The sequence below is a fragment of the Vanessa atalanta genome, chromosome 29 (assembly GCF_905147765.1).
Source record: "Vanessa atalanta chromosome 29, ilVanAtal1.2, whole genome shotgun sequence".
Taxonomy (NCBI): domain Eukaryota; kingdom Metazoa; phylum Arthropoda; class Insecta; order Lepidoptera; family Nymphalidae; genus Vanessa; species Vanessa atalanta.
The window spans coordinates 5,150,851-5,168,159 of NC_061899.1; the positions used below are offsets into that span (position 1 = coordinate 5,150,851).

A 17,309-nucleotide genomic window follows, 5' to 3' on the forward strand; every position below is an offset into this window, starting at 1 on the left:
ACTTTTTTGTAAATAGCTATCGATACTAACGAATATAACAATTTATTTGTTGATCTGTAATTAAATTAGTTAATCTGTCTGTCTATGGAAATGTCAAATATTAAACGTCAAACAAAAATCATGTCAAAGTGTCGGTGTCTGTTCGTATTTTTCTAAACAATACAATAAGTAATAACCAGAACTGATGGTATTCTTTATTTTATTGTAATAAATATGTACACAATTTTATAAGATATTAATACACCTCAGTAATCATATATGTTTCATAAATTACTTAGGTTTGAATTGAAATAAATTTGAAGATTGAGGCTTGAAACAATTCAAGAGATGTCTTCACCAAAAAATACGGAAATTGTTAGTGATAAAGATGACGGGGAAGCAATGGCTTCTATACAATTAATAGTAAAAGACACAATTAAGTCGATTGATTTAGAAGAAAATGCAAACACGAATGTTGTAAACGACGAAGGGCTTTCCAGAGGTTTTGTAGAGGACGACGAAAACAGTTCTTCGATTGATAAAAACGTCGAAGAAATGTTGCTTGCTGATGCTAATCAGAATCCAGACAGTGACAATCTCGACGATGAAATGGAGTTAAGGTGGGATGACGATGACCTGGACGATGTAGATGAAATAAAGAATGAGGAGACATTGCTTGAAGAAAATTCGTTAGATTGCCCCAAACCTTATACTTTATCTTTGCAAGAGGAAGTCATTAAAACTATTGAAGCAGAAGAGAAGCTTCTGGATTTAGAAAACGATAATGAATCAAAAGAATCACCCCCAGATTCAATAACAGAGAGCTTATTTGCACCCAAAATAGATCACAATTTAAACAAACCTGATATGATGTTAGAAATTCCGAGTCATGAATTGATTGAATTTAGTGACGATGATGAGGATTTGACTAATAATCTGGAAATGTCTCCTGACTTAGAAAGTGATGAAGAAGTGTCTAATTCAACTGAAGTACCGATGCAGTCAACACAAGCTGATATTCATACAGATGGTGAGGTACAAAAAGAAGCAGAAGAAAATGCATTAATTGATAAAGAACTAAAAGAAACAATGGATTATAAGGCATTGGAGAATGAAGCTAAATTTGCAGCAGACATTCTCACCAAAGAGCTTAATGCTATGGATTCAGAATCAAATATTATCACAGACACTAATACAGATATGACTGAAGATTTTCTCTTAAAAGAAGACACAATGGAAGAAGATTGTCTTTTAAAAGATGACATAATACAAGAAGATTGTCTTTTAGAAGAATCTACAGTCCAAGAAGAAATCATTGATGATGGTAACAGTGTAAACAGTGAATCAGATCTAAATAAAGATAAAGACCAAAATAAAGCACCACTTGAGATCCAAGGTAATTCAGATGCTAAGAATACAGCCAATGAAACAGAACTACAAGATGAAGATACACAAAGCACGGAAGAAGATATAACTGATTTGTGTGAGGATATATTGCTAGCACCTAGTGATAATTCTTCAGATGCTATGGATTGTGTTACTGATTCAGAAATTAAAACAGCTTTTAAATCTGAAGCTATTGATTCAACTATTAATACAAAAGACACCAATATTCTAGAAACAGATTTACACACAAATGTAATAAAAGATAAAACAACAATGACAATTGAAAAAATATCTATAACAGAAACAGATATTGTGTCTGAAACTGTAGAACCAGAAACTGATCAAATAACATCACTGTCTAGTTCAACTAATGGAAATAAAAAACCAGACACAGGCTTGACTGATACTGTCCCATCAATTGAAGATTCAAAAGAGGAAGAAAAAGCCATATTAGATGAGAAAATAACGTATTTGGAGGAAACAAATAAAAGTGAGGACGAAAATACTGAGGTTACACACACAGAAGATACAGATATAAAACAAATTACTAAAGATGAAGTACTCAATCTTTTACAATTAACAGTATCAACAAATGAATGTTTATCTACATCGGAACCTAATGTAGATTTACAGGGAGATAAACCTGATCTACCTATGTCAAAAACTTCTGAGAAAAACGATGAAGATGCACAAGTTGAAGTAATCCCAGCACAGACAATGGATGTTGACGAACCGCAACCCTCAACATCTTTCGCTTGCCCTGAAACATCAAAAGGGACAATCGAACAATCGTCAATGTTTGGCTCATCTATGGTACAAGATACATCCAAAGATGTACCGGAAATGACAGACAGTCTCGGACTTTTGGCTGAGTCATGTAGGATGATGGAGGAAGATGAGGAGCAGGAATATGATGATGATGGTGATGGGGAAGATGAAGATGATTTTGACCAAGATGATGGTAAGTTATGCTTTTTATATTTTTTAAATTTGACTACTTCATTGACATTCTGGCTAGATCAAAATGATACAGATCTCCGACTCCTGGGTTTAAACTCCAGGTCTGTCCAATTTGTATTTATTGGGTTTTGTTGCTTGAAGTTGTTTTGGTTTGCCATTATTTCTAAGTATGTGAGTGAGGGAAAACAAAGTATAGAGATAAATTGAGAAAGGTCTTTGTGATGGAAATTTGCGCTGAACACATCACCATTTCTTAAATTACAAAAAGTGACGTTAAGTGATCAAGTGATATTAATGTTTCTTTTTGATGTTGTTTCGCTCTCTTAGCGAATGAACCACGTGATGGTAAGTAGTCACCACTGCCTATATCTGAGATGATATCTTCCTTGCGTCTGTAGTTTTACTGGCTTACTCACCCAATGTGCCAGACAAAATAAATATCATTGAACCCTATTAGTTACTACTAAAGTAAAACCTAATTTAAGGTCTATTAATTTTAAGTAATACTTTTTTATTGTCTTACAAGCAATCGTCTTAAAAGTGTTATTTTTTTCACATATTGAACTTTTTTTTTAAATGATAACTTCTAATTTCAGAAAGCAGCAATCAAATGACCGCAGAGCATTCTGAAGATTCAAACGCTCAGCATTCGGAGTCTGAAGTGCAAAAAGATCTGCAACCTGACTTTACTGCTGCTGACGTGACTTCGGAAGTTGAGAAAAATGATAATATGGAAATTGATGATGTAAGTTTGTTTTACCTATTATCAACCTTCTTGCTTCTCGTTTTTCCTCTATCTTAAGGTTGTCTGGAAGAGATCGCTGTGTTAGCGATACGGGCAGGCGGGCCTCTTGTACGTCTTTCTTTGATATAATTCATGTGTATTTTATTGGTGTACAATAAAGATACTTTGTTTTGACAATCATCTCAGCACAAGATGAAACGAAGTCGAATTTTGTATATTGTTATCGTATCAAGCAATAACTACTGGATATGTTTAGAGAAGGGTGGACGGTAGATTTTTTTAATTTAATAATAGTTTTAGTAATGACAAATTTGATCGTAGAAATAATTTCAACATACATTAATATGAGCCCAAGTATTTCAATACCGAGAAAACTTAAATCTTATACAAAATAATCTACCCCGATTTCGGTAAAGAAAGTACCTAAAATAAATGAGATAATCTTTTCTTTCCTCGAGTGTTCTATGAACTCACCAAACTCAATCCTTCAAACTCGCCGCTTGAACGATTAATCTCAGCGTCTCAGAGATGGGTTTTGGATAAACATTAAACAATATAATTTAACTTATAACGTAGACATAGCAACGCGTGGCTGGGTCCGCTAGCATAGTAATGTGCCTAGCACCCAAATGTACCTAAATTCACAAGGTAATTAATATAAAACTTAGTCGATAACTTCTTTGCGAGAGTTGGATAAAATTTTGCCACATGTGATCACCAATCCTGACTGTTTGGAGACATGCACGAAAATTATAGCAGAAAGATCGAAATCCGAAGCAAATCGAATCAAAATTTACTTTATTCAAGTAGGCCTTTACGAGCACTTTTGAATCGTCATTTAACAAACTATATTAAGTGAAGTTACCACCGGTTCGGAGTGTAGAGTCTACCGAGAAGAACCGGCAATAAACTCAGTAGTTACTCTTTTTAAACATCTGAAAATACAGTCATGTTAATTAAATACAATTATGTATGTATGTTATGTCTCCTACCTGGTAGTCAACGAGCATTAACTCCACGTCCTTTTATCATCTATATAATCTTGTATCGAATAATATGCCTTCTTTACCAATGTATTTTTTACAAATGATTTGAATTTATGAAACAACAAAGTTATGAAGCAGAAAAAATGTCTGAAAATGTTATTTGTTTTCAATTTTCAGACTAAAACTACGGATTTGCAGGAAACTAATGGAAATGATGTTGAATCGCAGTTAGAAAATGATGTAAGTATCCCAAATAACCCGTCAAAAGCTTCTTTCGCGGCTTTAAGCGTCCCGGGATTGGTTTCTGATGTTGGGCAAACTATGTGTCAAAATCAAAATATAATTTGAAAGTACTCTTACAAGAATTGTTGAGATGTTGTTTACTTTGATTCTACATTCCGAACCGGTAGATTAAAATTAATTATTTACACTACACTTAGAAATAGCCGTAAGTTTTCTTAATATGTAACAAGATATAAGCTTTATATATTAAATTTACTGGAGTTAGGACTGACGAATTTCGGACACAGCAGTCATTTCCAAAGAAAGCAACGGCAAACACAAGTTATAGTATATAATAATTGTTTGGGGGACGATCAAATGTACCACCAGATGGTAAGTGGTCACCACCACAAGAAACATTGACGCTGTAAGAATTATTAACTTTTCCTTACATAATATCAATGTGCCACCAGCCGGGGGAACTAAGATGTATTGTGTGCCAGTAACACTATTTTTTTAAATTGAAACACAATAATACTCAGTATTGCTTTTCCCAGTGGAATATATAATGAGTGAGTGGTACATACTCAGAAGGGTTGCGCAATGCCCTACCACCAAGATATTAGTAAAAGTAAATTTTTATACTCTTATATATTATTATAATCGTTGTACAAAAGCGCAATGCTTCTTTACCAATTAAATGCCTACATAAAAGATCCAGTAAAACGTCTCTAAATGTTGCCAGGTGACATATATATTTGATAAAAAAAAATCATAATATCAATCACCTACTTTTAAGGAATTGCTAGTACACTCAAAAGTCAAATCAGGCGTTAAGCTTGTGCCAGGAGTGGGGACTACAATAGTGCAAGGGGTCAGGATCGATCGACATTTTCATCGCTAGGTGGCGCTATTGACGCTTATGTATAATTAAATTTTATATTAATAGTATATTAATTACAGGATAAAAAACAAAACCAAGAGATGGATATCGAAACGGTGAAACTGTCAGACACTTCAGATGTGGAAATCGATTTGGAGAATGGAGAGACTACTATACTAAAAAAATTATTGTTAAAAACAACAGGTAAGTGGTTATTATGATATTATGAACAAGAATTGGTGGTAGGGCTTCGTACAAGCCCATCTGGGTTCCAACCATATATAGTCTACTGCCAAACGAAACTTAGTACTGTTGAGGTCCCTTTCAAGAGTGAGTGAGCCAGTGTAATGACAAAATCAAAGTATTCTTTATTCAAGTAGGCTCATAAAAGCACTTTTGAATGTCTTGTTATAGAGTTGAATTAAATTTAAAGGTAGTTAAGAAAGTATATTCTACTGAAAATGACCGAGAAGAAACTCAGTAGTTGCTCTTTTCCAATATTTTAATTACAGACTATGTCCGTAAACAGCAATTTTTTTTTTATCTAACCCGCCTAGTAGTCAATAAATACTAAGGACATAACATCTTAGTTTCAAAATTAAAGGATAGTTTATATTTCTGAAAGTATTGATCTATGAAGAGTGGTAACCACTACTGACCATTGTGGTGGCACATTTGTCAGTCTGTCTAATATTTAAAATAATAAAAAATGGACGCTGAGAATGATACAGCTGATTTTAAGAGGTCAATGACCTTTGGAATGTTATAAAGACAAACAATTAATAATCTGTGGTATTCATGATTGTCCAATGTTCGAGTAAATTAAACGATAACGTTAAACAAAAGCTTTTAAATTGTAAATAGGCACGATACAAGACTACCTAGTATGGGTGCCATCAGAGAACCATGGATCAATCAAACATGTACTTTTGATTTGAAAAAAAAAATGGATTTTGGATTTGTGGAAAAAATGTGTTTTGAATCTTGACATATTTCTTATAAGAACTTTAATTAATTAAGATTTAGTTAAATAAGAACTGTTTGTAGTGTACAATTGATTTTATTAACAAATCTACGATTGGACTAGGTTTAGGATCATGTACCATATGTCCAGTTTAAAGTTTGTGTATTATTTTAGATACACTTGTATCGGATGATGTTGTAGAAGAGAAAAAATCTCCGAGTAAATCTAAAAATTTGGAAATAGTAAAACAGGAGACGTTTATGAGTATTGTTGACCTTGAAGAGAGCTCCTCGGAAGACGGTAAGCTCTTCTGATAGAAACAGCTCACTGACGCTTGTAATAAAATCAAACCATTATCTAAGTAGGGTCATAAAAGCACTTTTGAATTTTCCTGTAACAGTGTTGAATTGAATATAAAAATTTTAACAGAATGTGGTCGAGTAGTGTGTACATCGGTTTTCACTGGTTCATCGGTTACGTCTCCCCGAGGTCCCGGGTTCGATTCCCGGCCGAGTCGATGTAGGAAAAGTTCATTAGTTTTCTACGTTGTCTTGGGTCTGGGTGTTTGTGGTACCGTCGTTACTTCTGATTCTCCATAACCCAAGTGCTTTAGCTACTTACATTGGGATCAGAGTAATGTATGTGATGTTGTCCAATATTTATTTATTTATTTATTTATTATCCATAATTTTTAATTACAGAGTATGTCAGTAAAGTTAAATTATTTTTTTTATATATCCTGCCTGGATATCAACAAATACTCTAATCTTTTTAATTATTAATATACTCTTGTATTGAGTCTGTCTGATTTATAAATATTTTTTTGACATGAGATTGAAATTTTCTGATAGTTAAAAATAACTGTGGAGTATTATTAAAGAAACGAAGTCGGAAACTAGGTGATGTTAGTTTACCTAACTCATATCTCTACAATGATTGTCAATGTTTCTTTCAAAAAGATCCAAATTATTGTGAACATATATACAGGGCCGGACCGTAAGTTTAGAGGGTCCTGGGCTAACACTTCTTAGCCCACCTAAGACATATCTGAACGTAGACTTGAAACCATACGACCTGTTTAATTTAATGAAGTTATGGATTCTTCCGCATTATTGTCTATTTTTGTCTTTGTCTTGACTTAGTTGGGCCTGGAATCCACGGGGCCCGGGACTGAAGCCCAAAAACCCATGTGGTATTTCCGGCCCTGCATACATACACACACTGTAGAGCAATGTTTAAATTTGTACTAATGCCGTTTAAGCGCCATCTTGCGGCGAGTTGCGACAAAGTTAATAATATAGAAAAAATTGCCATATAAAAATAAATGATATGTGTCGACTTGCATGGCGTTCATTCAAATCGTCTCGAAGTCTTTTCATCTTAAACATATATATTACCTTCCATTTATATATATATAGCTGTGGTCGATTTTTGCGTTACATCAATGTCGTAGTTAAGGGTCCTGTTGGGGGGAAGGCACGTAGGGTTGCTTACTGTTAATCGCATTTTGCAGATCCACACTTAAACCCACATCACTACACCTACTCATCAGATTCTACAACCAAACAGCTATGATTTGTGTTGTGCTTCGGATTGAAGGTTTAGTGGGCTACTGTACTTACAGGCACAAGGGACATAACGTCTTGGTTTCCAAGGTTGGCTGTGCATTGGCTATGTAAAGAATGGTTAATAACTCTTGCAGCACCAATGGTTATGAGTGATTTTGAGCACTTACCATCAGGTGACCCATTTGTCCGTCCATCTATAAACATACATATAATAAAAGATAGATAGTCAAGAGTTATTTTTCAGTATGTGATTTTATCTATAAATTTTGTTTTGGCTTGTGTGATTGTTTGATTATATCATATATGATTTATGAATTATATATTTTGATGTCTGTTTCAAGATGTTAAAGAAATGAAGGAAGAAACTGCAGCTATACATGAAGAAGACGCAACTAAATCTGATGAGTCCAGCAGTAAAACTGTTGACGCAAATATTGGAGTTAAAGAGGAAACTCTTGACGGTGGACTGAAAACGTCACCATCAAAAACTGTAAGTATTCTTATGTTTAACACTCACAAGGACAGTACCTACAATAAACGTGTATATATCTATATATAAAGTTATTTTAAAGATATTATTATTTTATTGTAATGTATTTATATCTGCTATGTACATTGCACACCCCTACCATTTTTTATCACTGTATCTTTCCGCTAAAAAATATTTTTATATCATTATCAGGTGACACCAGATATAGTAGACGATACGAAAACACCCCCCCTTGGAGATTCAACCGTAGTTAGTCAAGAAAGCAAGGTAACTAATAGTAACATATGTTAAGTTTTTTTTTTATATATTGTATTAATACTTGTAATAAGTGATTGATTCTACTGACGGAATATTGTTAATTCGTTCATTCATTCGGTCACGAATGTTATTTGAGTATGATATATCACAGTGCTGATATATGTGAGCGCAATGCACGTTTTGGATAAAAATTATTCCATATATCCAATTAAAATTAGAGAAAAATGGTGAAATGAACTCTAAATCGTCTCCTGAAAAATGGAGGAGCTCAGTCTACCAGTGGGATATTTTTAGATATTTACTTTTTATGTGTTGACTCACTCAATGGTATATGAACTTGAGTGAATCTTGAGTGAATGAAAACCAGTGAATACATCCTGAGTTTTCCTATTACATACAAACCAACAAATTTTGTAACATAATTTTTTTTCCAGCCGAAAGCGCCAATGGGTTTAGAAGTTTTCACCCTAGATTCCGATGAAGAAGAACAAACCGTACCTCAAGAAGGTAACCTAGAAGATTTTAGTCCCATTTATGTATGAATACTTATATAAAGAACATAATAGTTAATCTAATTTTTATATCCAACAGTTGCTGAGGGTTCCCAAGCAGAACAAAGTCAGGATGTCAAAGAAGAGACGAAGAGCGAACCACTCAAATGCATCAACAGGTTATGTCCGGGCGAAACTGGCGTTGAATTCTATATAGCAGACAACGAAGCGATTAACTTCTTCGACGCGGACAAGAAGAAGCGCGGCTACGTGTGCCAGAACTGCTCTGATGCTGTGGAGAAACGCAACCAGGTGATGAGAGACGTTTGAAGTCTATACATAGTATTCCAATCGAAGTAGGAATAATGTTAAACAAACCTTAGATTTACGTATTTCATGCGATTTGCTAATAACTCAGCTATAGAAAATTTGGAAGTAAAATTAAAGTGGATGTAAGTAGTTAAGTGTAATAAATAAAGGTACAATTAATTACAAATTAACAATAATACGCCGGTTCTTATCAGGTCAGGGTATTTTCTTTCCCGAACCGGTGGTAGTGTTTAATTTGACAATCAATAAGTAAGTGTAATGCTTCTATGTTGAATAAAGAAGTTGATTTGATTTGCCAATGCGCTGCCGTTATGTTCCATGTGCCTTTATTTACACTGGCTAACTCACTCTGCAAATTACGCTGACTCGATAGGATACACTCTAAACACACCCCGCCGGTGGGGTCGAGGTCCCTCGTTTATCATTATCCGTCCGCGCCTAGGCGTATGACGGGTCTCTGAGCGCACAACGTTCTCCCTCCAGACCTCGACGGCATCTTAAGCCAAGGTCCGGCCTCACTGGAGGCGTCTTTCAGTGGGCTCTCAACATCCGGCAGATTTCGTGAAGGTGACGCTGTAGAGACCACTGGCCAACAGCAATTGTCCATTCCAAAAAAAAAAAACACTTCAAACCAATACGCAACAGTGACAAACCTACCCAATATATAGTAATATTTTATTTTGATTTCTCACAGGAACTGATAGACGGTATCAAGAATTTCACTCCGCTCCTGGAACTGGGTATCAACAAGAGTGGCGAGGAGTTGGTCGAGATATCAGACTCGGAGTCTGAGGATGAACCCGAACTTGACCAGGATCACATGCAAATCATCGGAGTAGAAGGCGCCAAGTAAGTTACCTTCAGCGATAGACGTTCGACGATATGGATGTAGAACTAAATTTTGCTGCAGCGATAAATCTCTTTACGTCATCTAATCAAACCATTAAAAGCTAAAGCGCTAGATCGCTTATACAGAATAGTTTGCAACCGAAACGTCATAAACGCTGCGAATTTCGTGGTGCTTACGCTTTTCCTTCAACGTTGTGTAACAGTACTTCGTCTATAGATTTGATTGTAATCTACATGTATATTTTTTTCAATTACAATATTATTACTTAGGTATTTAGTAACTTGAACAACAAATTGATCCGAGATGGCCTAGTGGTTAGAACAAGTACATCTCAACCGATGATTGCGGGCAAAAACCCAGGCAGGCACCACTGTGTTTATAGTTCATATCGTGCTCGGCGGTGAAGGAAAACATCTTGAGGATACATGCCTATGTAAAATTTCAACGAAATCCTGCCACTTGTAAATCCGCCAACCCGCATTGGAGCCGCGTGGTGAAATATGCACCTAACCTCCTCCTCAAAGAGAGAGGAGGCCTTAGTCCAGCAGTGGGACATTTACGGGCTGTACAGATTGCATGTGGTTGGTAATTGTCAATGAAAACACAGGATATAACAAAGCAAAAGTTTGTGCGTAATCTGATTTTGACATGTTATCGATTCATTGATTTCATCAACAGGATAGCGGAGGAGAAGCTCGCGTTGATGTTAAACGAGACGTGGGAGAAATTCAAAATGGACGAACGTTTGACGGACACGCAGAACACGTTGCAGAAAGAAATGGAAAAACTGCAAAGTGAGTTCTGTTTTATACCTAAGGACTACGTCATTTATAACGACTGCGTCATTTATAACGACTACGTCATTTATAACGACTACGTCATTTATAACGACTACGTCATTTATAACGACTACGTCATTTATAACGACTACGTCATTTATAACGACTACGTCATTTATAACGACTACGTCATTTATAACGACTACGTCATTTATAACGACTACGTCATTTATAACGACTACGTCTATTCAACAATATTGAGTTTAATTTGATTCGTTTTCAAAATGAAGGTTTGAGTGTGACGTCCTCCTGATCTCAAGAGACACTCTGTATTTCCTCACTCATAATCCGATGGTATGGTAAGCGACGTACCTGAAGTGTATCCCGAAGCACGTAAATTTTCATAACGTGTGGACTATCAATTTCCACTCAGATAGTTTCTTATAGAAAACCCCAATTTTTTAATGGCCAGATCTGAGGGTTGACTCTTGGTCTTCTGGTCAGCGATCTTAAAGCAACCCAGCAGATTAACAAGGCGTGTTGTTTTGAGGTAGATTCTGATGAGCGGGTGTTAACCACCGAGACCGGAATTTAAGTATTTATAATTATTTACAGAGGAAAGCGAGGAAATCGACGAACTCCTCAATGAATGTCAGGTAGCGACGGATCAGCTCCGGAACGAGCTCTACGCGACCTTCGAGCCGGATATCCGGGAACTGCCGCCTTTTGTCATATACGATATGCCGAACTGCTCGGTGAGTATTATAATTATATTGAAAATAACTCTGGAAACTTTTATTTTTAAATCAAATTCGCTGATAGCTTTGGTAGGATTTTACGGAGCTTTTAAAGCTCGAGATTCAGTATTGCCATTCTCTTAAAATTCACTTTGTATCTCACTGGTGAAATGTTGACAACTGACTTACGGTTATAATGACGCATCATATTCTGACATTTGACGCTCGTTTTCTGCGGTGAGTATCGAGTTTCTTACAGAATATCTCTACACAGTAAAGATCTTGAATTTGAACAATTTGTCTTCTAAATACACCAGATTTGATCAACATTCTAGAATGATATCCGTATTATCTCTCACGAGAACCTTTTACCCAAAAAATCACTACTGTTGTAAATATTTAGTATTAAATGTATTTATATGTATTTGATATCGTTTCAGTATTCATGCGTGGAACCCTCCCCAACGACAGAGGTACGTATTGTATTTATAAAGATGATTCACTTATCAGATATGTATTTGGTTAGTGGACTTTGTGCCAGCCCACCTAAGTAGGTACCACCTACTGATATGCTCTATCAGGTTTGTTTGAAGCGTCAGTCAGTGTTCAGGCACAAACGATGTAACTTAGTTCCAAAGTTTGCTGGCGCTGCGATGTTAGGAATAGTTGATATTTCTTACGGCGCCAATGTCTATGAGTGGTGGTGATCACTTACCATCAAATGGCCTCAATAGTAGGGTAATATCGTATAAATAAAAATACCGTGAGTCCAGAAGTTTTCACGTGATATTATTGTTTAAATAAATTGATCTCGTGTTGACGCTTTGATGGTGAAGGTAAGGTCAGCCATAACAAAACCTCAGTAGAACAATGTCGTGTAATAACTAACTAATTACTAAATATCATATGATGTATACACAGTAATTTGAAAACTAACGCGATATCACGTGCACATCAATGTAAACCTTATTGTTTAAGGTAATAGGTTTAAAAATCTCTGATGACGTCCACAGCACGTGTGCGAATGCGATGGCAATATATTTCAACGCGAGTGACAGAGATAGATTATGACAGATCAACGATTACAGCTGTGTGAATGTGTATTTATTTTTATTTACAGCCGACACCTCTGAAACGACCTCGTTCGCCGTCCAAAGAGGTCCCGGCCAAGCGTCCCGCTATACCGCTGGGGTATGCGCCGTTAGATGAAAAAAGTAGCGAGGTATATATTTAACAATATTCACAGCTTGTACACGTACAGTCTGTAAATTTCCCACTGCTGGGCTAAGGCGTCCTCTCTTTTTGAGGAGAAGGTTAAGAGCATGTTCCACACTGCTCCAATGCTGGTTGGTGGATTCGCATGTGGCACAATTTGGTTGAAATCAGACACATGCAGGTTTCCTCACGATGTTTTCCTTCACCGCCACGAGATGAATTATAAACACAAATTAAGCACTTGAAAATTCAGCGGTGCTTGCCTGGGTTTGAACCCGAAATTATCGGTTATGATATACGTGTTCTAAACACTAGGTCATCCCAGCTCTTAATTTAACACAAAAAACATCCGAATAATTTCATTACTGGAGTCGATATTGCAACCGACGAATGCTTTCTATAAAATTATTTAATACAGATTAAATATTTGTTTTTTTTCTGTTTTAGGAATCGAAGAATATAACAGTGGCGAGCGAAAAAGCAGAGGACGATGTGAGTATAAAGTATACAACAGCCCTTCTGTTAGAATCTAGAGAAGACTGCGTACTGCGACTGCGCAGGACGCGTACGTCATCGACTCGGGGCGACTTATATATGTGGGATGTAGGGTTCAAAGAAACCACGAAATATCCACAATTTATTACTAAATTTACGAAAGAGTACGTTACTTAAATACATCGTGCCGCCTTTGTGTCTTCTTATTCTCCCTCTCGCTCACACGTACATAATTCTCTGTCATGCTGTCTCTGTCATCATTACACTATTATACCCCCTCTCTCACATTGTACCTCCCAATCACAGACCCAACATTCCCACATATAACTAACTTAATATTTAAATTTAACCACAGGCTACATTAACTGTAAGAAATATATGTCCCTTTGTTCTGTACTTACTCTGGTTCAATCACCATTCAAATGGTGGTAGATAATTTGCTGATTGCAACGGTACCATCAACACCAATCTAGAATGAGAACTGTTTTTGTATTCCTCATATAAGTAATTATTACAGCATGTAGTTATTAATAAAAGTTAACGCTTGTACTGTCAATACTATATATTTAAAGCGGATGAAACTTATGTGACAATATTATATACTAAAAACTTCTCCGAAACGCGCTGTGTCTTCTAATATAAGTTTTATGTATTTTGGTTTAGTTGGTTTGTCCATTAAGGCATTACGAAAAACGTCTCTTTATTTATAAATAAATTGTTTTCAGAATACGGACGTGTCCGTCGTAAAGTTGTCGGCGGAATCGGCGCCAAAGGACCTCCCCCCGCCGGGAGAAATCACGATGACGCCCCTCAAAGCCGGCATGGCAGTGTACGCCATGAAGAACGCCTTCGGTTCCTGGCTCAAAGCGAAGATCGTTGACATATTACCGAAGCCAGCTGTGAGTTTAATACTTATAAGTATATACATATTATAAATTTGAAAATCTTTGTCTGTCTGTCTGTTGCTCTTTCACGGTCGAATTACGGAATCGAATTTGATGAAATTTTGTATGAAACAAACTTGAACTCCTAGGAAGGACATTGACACTGACTAACATCTACTGACCAATCCCTAAAACGCGAGCGAAGTCGCGGAAAACGAATATTGTATATAAATAATTCTCAGTACGTATACACGTATAAACGGCTGGACTAATTTTGATGAAATTTTGTGTAATTTTAGGTGGATCCCTGAATTATTGGTTTAAATAATCTTGAATGTATAGTACCTTTTATTGATTTCCCAGAGAGCATTACGAATTTGAAAATCACAATAATACTTTGGTTTAATAATTAATTTAAAAAAAAATAACATTTAAGAAGAACCTTTTTTTTTTAATTTATATAATTTAGGTAGACTGACTGGAAAACAGTTAACTTCCATATAATCTTGTATAATTGTAAGTTAATATATTCGAATCTTATTCTAGAATTCAACGTTCACACTATGTCGTGTTAAATTTGAACACAAGGTGACGAAGAATCTGTACAAGATCTTGCCAGCGAGATGTCTCGCGTACTACGAGCCGCCTGATGTGCGAATGACCATTGGTTAGTAAAAAAAAAATTGACTTCTTCTGAAAGAGAAAATATTTTAAAGATCAAGGGAAAATATTTTGGTGTCCAATTCGACTTGAACAAAACCCTGATTATATCGTTCAGTTTTCGATAATAATTTATCATAAGAATTATTATGAATTATAATGATGTTTATCTAGAAGGGTGACAATATCGTCTTGATCCATTTTGACCGCTGGGTGACGCATTATAGTGCGTTCATGTGTGATCGCTATTTCAACACGGCTGGAGTTTGGGACCAACTACCTTATGTGTTAGCAAGGTCCAAGAGTGTATCTACCAGCTTCCAGACTCCTGGCTGCTGCTGGATTTCTCGAAAGCAAAAACGATGTAAATAGTCCCGAAGTCGTTCGAAATACATCCCTAACTCTAAAGTATTGCTCAGCTCGTCCGCTTATGAGCCGAGATGGCCCAGTGGTTAGAACGCATCTTAACCGATGATTTCGGGTTCCAACCCAGGTGAGCACGACTGAATTATCAATCATGTGCTTAATTTATGGTTATAATTTATCTCGTGCTCAGCGATGAAGGAAAACATCGTGAGGAAAACTGCATGTGTCCAATTTCAACGAAATTCTGCCACATGTGTACCCGCATTGGAGCAGCGTGGTGGGATATGCTCAAAACGTTCTCCTCAAAGGGAGAGGAGGCCTTAGCCTTGCAGTGGGAAATTTACAGGCTGTTAATGTTAATTCAATAAATGTTAATATTTGTTTCAGGCCGTCGTGTTATAGCACTTTTCAAGGACACGAATAAGCGTGAGACTTATTATTCTGGAATCGTAGCCGAAATACCGAATCCCGTTAATTCTTATCGGTGAGTATTGTTAATTCGCCGGACTGAGGCTGTTCACCGATCACAGTACGATAACAGAATAATGTTGGAGCGTGTCCGAAATAAATTTGCCAGATAGTTGTATATGATTTTTATGGCGTGTTGTATGTGTGCCATTGATGTACCCAACATTGTTATTCGAAGGCATTGTAGGGTACTATTAGCTAAGGGTAAGAAGGGAGCTCGTGTTTGTAATCTATGTTTTTAAGGTGTACGTGTAGTCCATAATGGTGATGTACTAAGCCAGTTATGTCTGTGCGCTTCACATAGATATGTGTGGTGGAGACCAATTAGCTCAAGGAGACGACATTGCACTTTACATAACCTTAACGTGATAAGTTTGTATTTTTTTTTATGGCATTATTTGGTGTACTGGCATATGGGCCACTTGATGGTAAGTGGTCACCACCGCCCATAGACAAAGTCGCTGTAAGAAATATTAACCATTCCTTACATCACCTATGCGCCACCAACCTTTGGAGGTAGAATATATGATGAGTGGGTGGTACCCAGACCGAGAGGGTCGATTTGAGTTAACTTATTTGAAATTTGTTATAAAACGTACTCTATTATCGAATCAGGATAACCATGTCCTGTAATGATGTGTGCACAGTTTCGACTATTTAAAAAAAAAAAAATGTTTACCAATATATAAAGCGTATTCCAATTCAGGAATGAGTTAAGGTTAATATATCTTTATTTATAATGCAACACTATTCTACTTAACTACTTGTCCACTTTAACACGCACGCCACCCTGCGCAGCTACCTGATCTTCTTCGACGACGGCTACGCGCAGTACGCCCAGCACGCACAGACGCGCCTCGTGTGCGAGTGCTCGTGCTTCGTGTGGGAGGAGGTGCACCCCTACTCGCGCGAGTTCGTGCGCCAGTACCTGTTCGCCTACCCCGAGCGACCCATGGTGCGCCTGCACGCCGGCCAGAACCTCAAGACCGAGTGGAGGGGTGAGCCATCGTCCGTCACCGCACACGTAATATGTCCTCCCACCGAGTGGTCACCGAACGGTCGCGTCGCCAGGCAAGTGGTGGTCGTCGCGCGTGGTGCGCGTGGACGCGTCGCTGGTGGAGGTGCAGTTCCTGCGCCGCGACCGCCGCGAGTGGATCTACCGCGGCTCCACCCGCCTGGCGCCGCTCTACCTCGAGCTGCAGGCGGCCGAGCGCCACCGCCCCCGCGCCGTGCCGCGCGCGCAGCCGCAGCCCCGGGTCAGTGCCACGGCCCCCCGGCCCCCGAGGCCCCCTCGCGTCGTCGCCGTCGCTATAACTGTCCGTCTGTTGCAGACGAACATGCCGTACGTGGAGTACACGCGATCGGATGAGCAAACCGGCAAGGCCGAGCCGCAGTCTCCGCAGCAGCAGCAGCAGCGGCCGCAGCAACAGAATGAGGTTCGTTTGTGTACTATAATAAAACCGAGTTCATTCTCTGTTGTTTTTAATTCAGACACGTAAGTGACGCGTAAGAGGCCGTGCGCACGTGCGCAAAATGGGATGCAAAGACCTACTCAAACAGATTCTAGCTCAGGACATCCCAAACAGTGAGATG

General features: G+C 37.5%; 1 protein-coding gene across 3 annotated transcripts in view; it reads left to right on the forward strand.

The window, feature by feature from the left end:
- Positions 1-266: 266 nt before the first annotated feature.
- Positions 267-17,309, forward strand: part of LOC125075078 (histone-lysine N-methyltransferase SETDB1-B) — a 30,207-nt gene continuing 13,164 nt past the window's right edge. For 2 of the 3 annotated variants that reach the window (XM_047686672.1, XM_047686671.1), the window contains exons 1-21: positions 267-2,326; positions 2,922-3,070; positions 4,234-4,296; positions 5,242-5,365; positions 6,300-6,425; positions 8,035-8,183; positions 8,376-8,450; positions 8,876-8,948; positions 9,033-9,244; positions 9,957-10,111; positions 10,791-10,906; positions 11,507-11,646; positions 12,069-12,101; positions 12,749-12,850; positions 13,291-13,335; positions 14,064-14,237; positions 14,769-14,889; positions 15,636-15,732; positions 16,515-16,714; positions 16,788-16,972; positions 17,048-17,152. In XM_047686672.1, coding sequence (XP_047542628.1) covers positions 328-2,326; positions 2,922-3,070; positions 4,234-4,296; positions 5,242-5,365; positions 6,300-6,425; positions 8,035-8,183; positions 8,376-8,450; positions 8,876-8,948; positions 9,033-9,244; positions 9,957-10,111; positions 10,791-10,906; positions 11,507-11,646; positions 12,069-12,101; positions 12,749-12,850; positions 13,291-13,335; positions 14,064-14,237; positions 14,769-14,889; positions 15,636-15,732; positions 16,515-16,714; positions 16,788-16,972; positions 17,048-17,152 — 4,443 coding nt within the window. In that variant the 5' untranslated portion in view covers positions 267-327. The remainder of the gene's footprint in view (positions 2,327-2,921; positions 3,071-4,233; positions 4,297-5,241; positions 5,366-6,299; positions 6,426-8,034; positions 8,184-8,375; positions 8,451-8,875; positions 8,949-9,032; positions 9,245-9,956; positions 10,112-10,790; positions 10,907-11,506; positions 11,647-12,068; positions 12,102-12,748; positions 12,851-13,290; positions 13,336-14,063; positions 14,238-14,768; positions 14,890-15,635; positions 15,733-16,514; positions 16,715-16,787; positions 16,973-17,047; positions 17,153-17,309) is intronic. The other variant, XM_047686674.1, reaches the window with a different exon arrangement.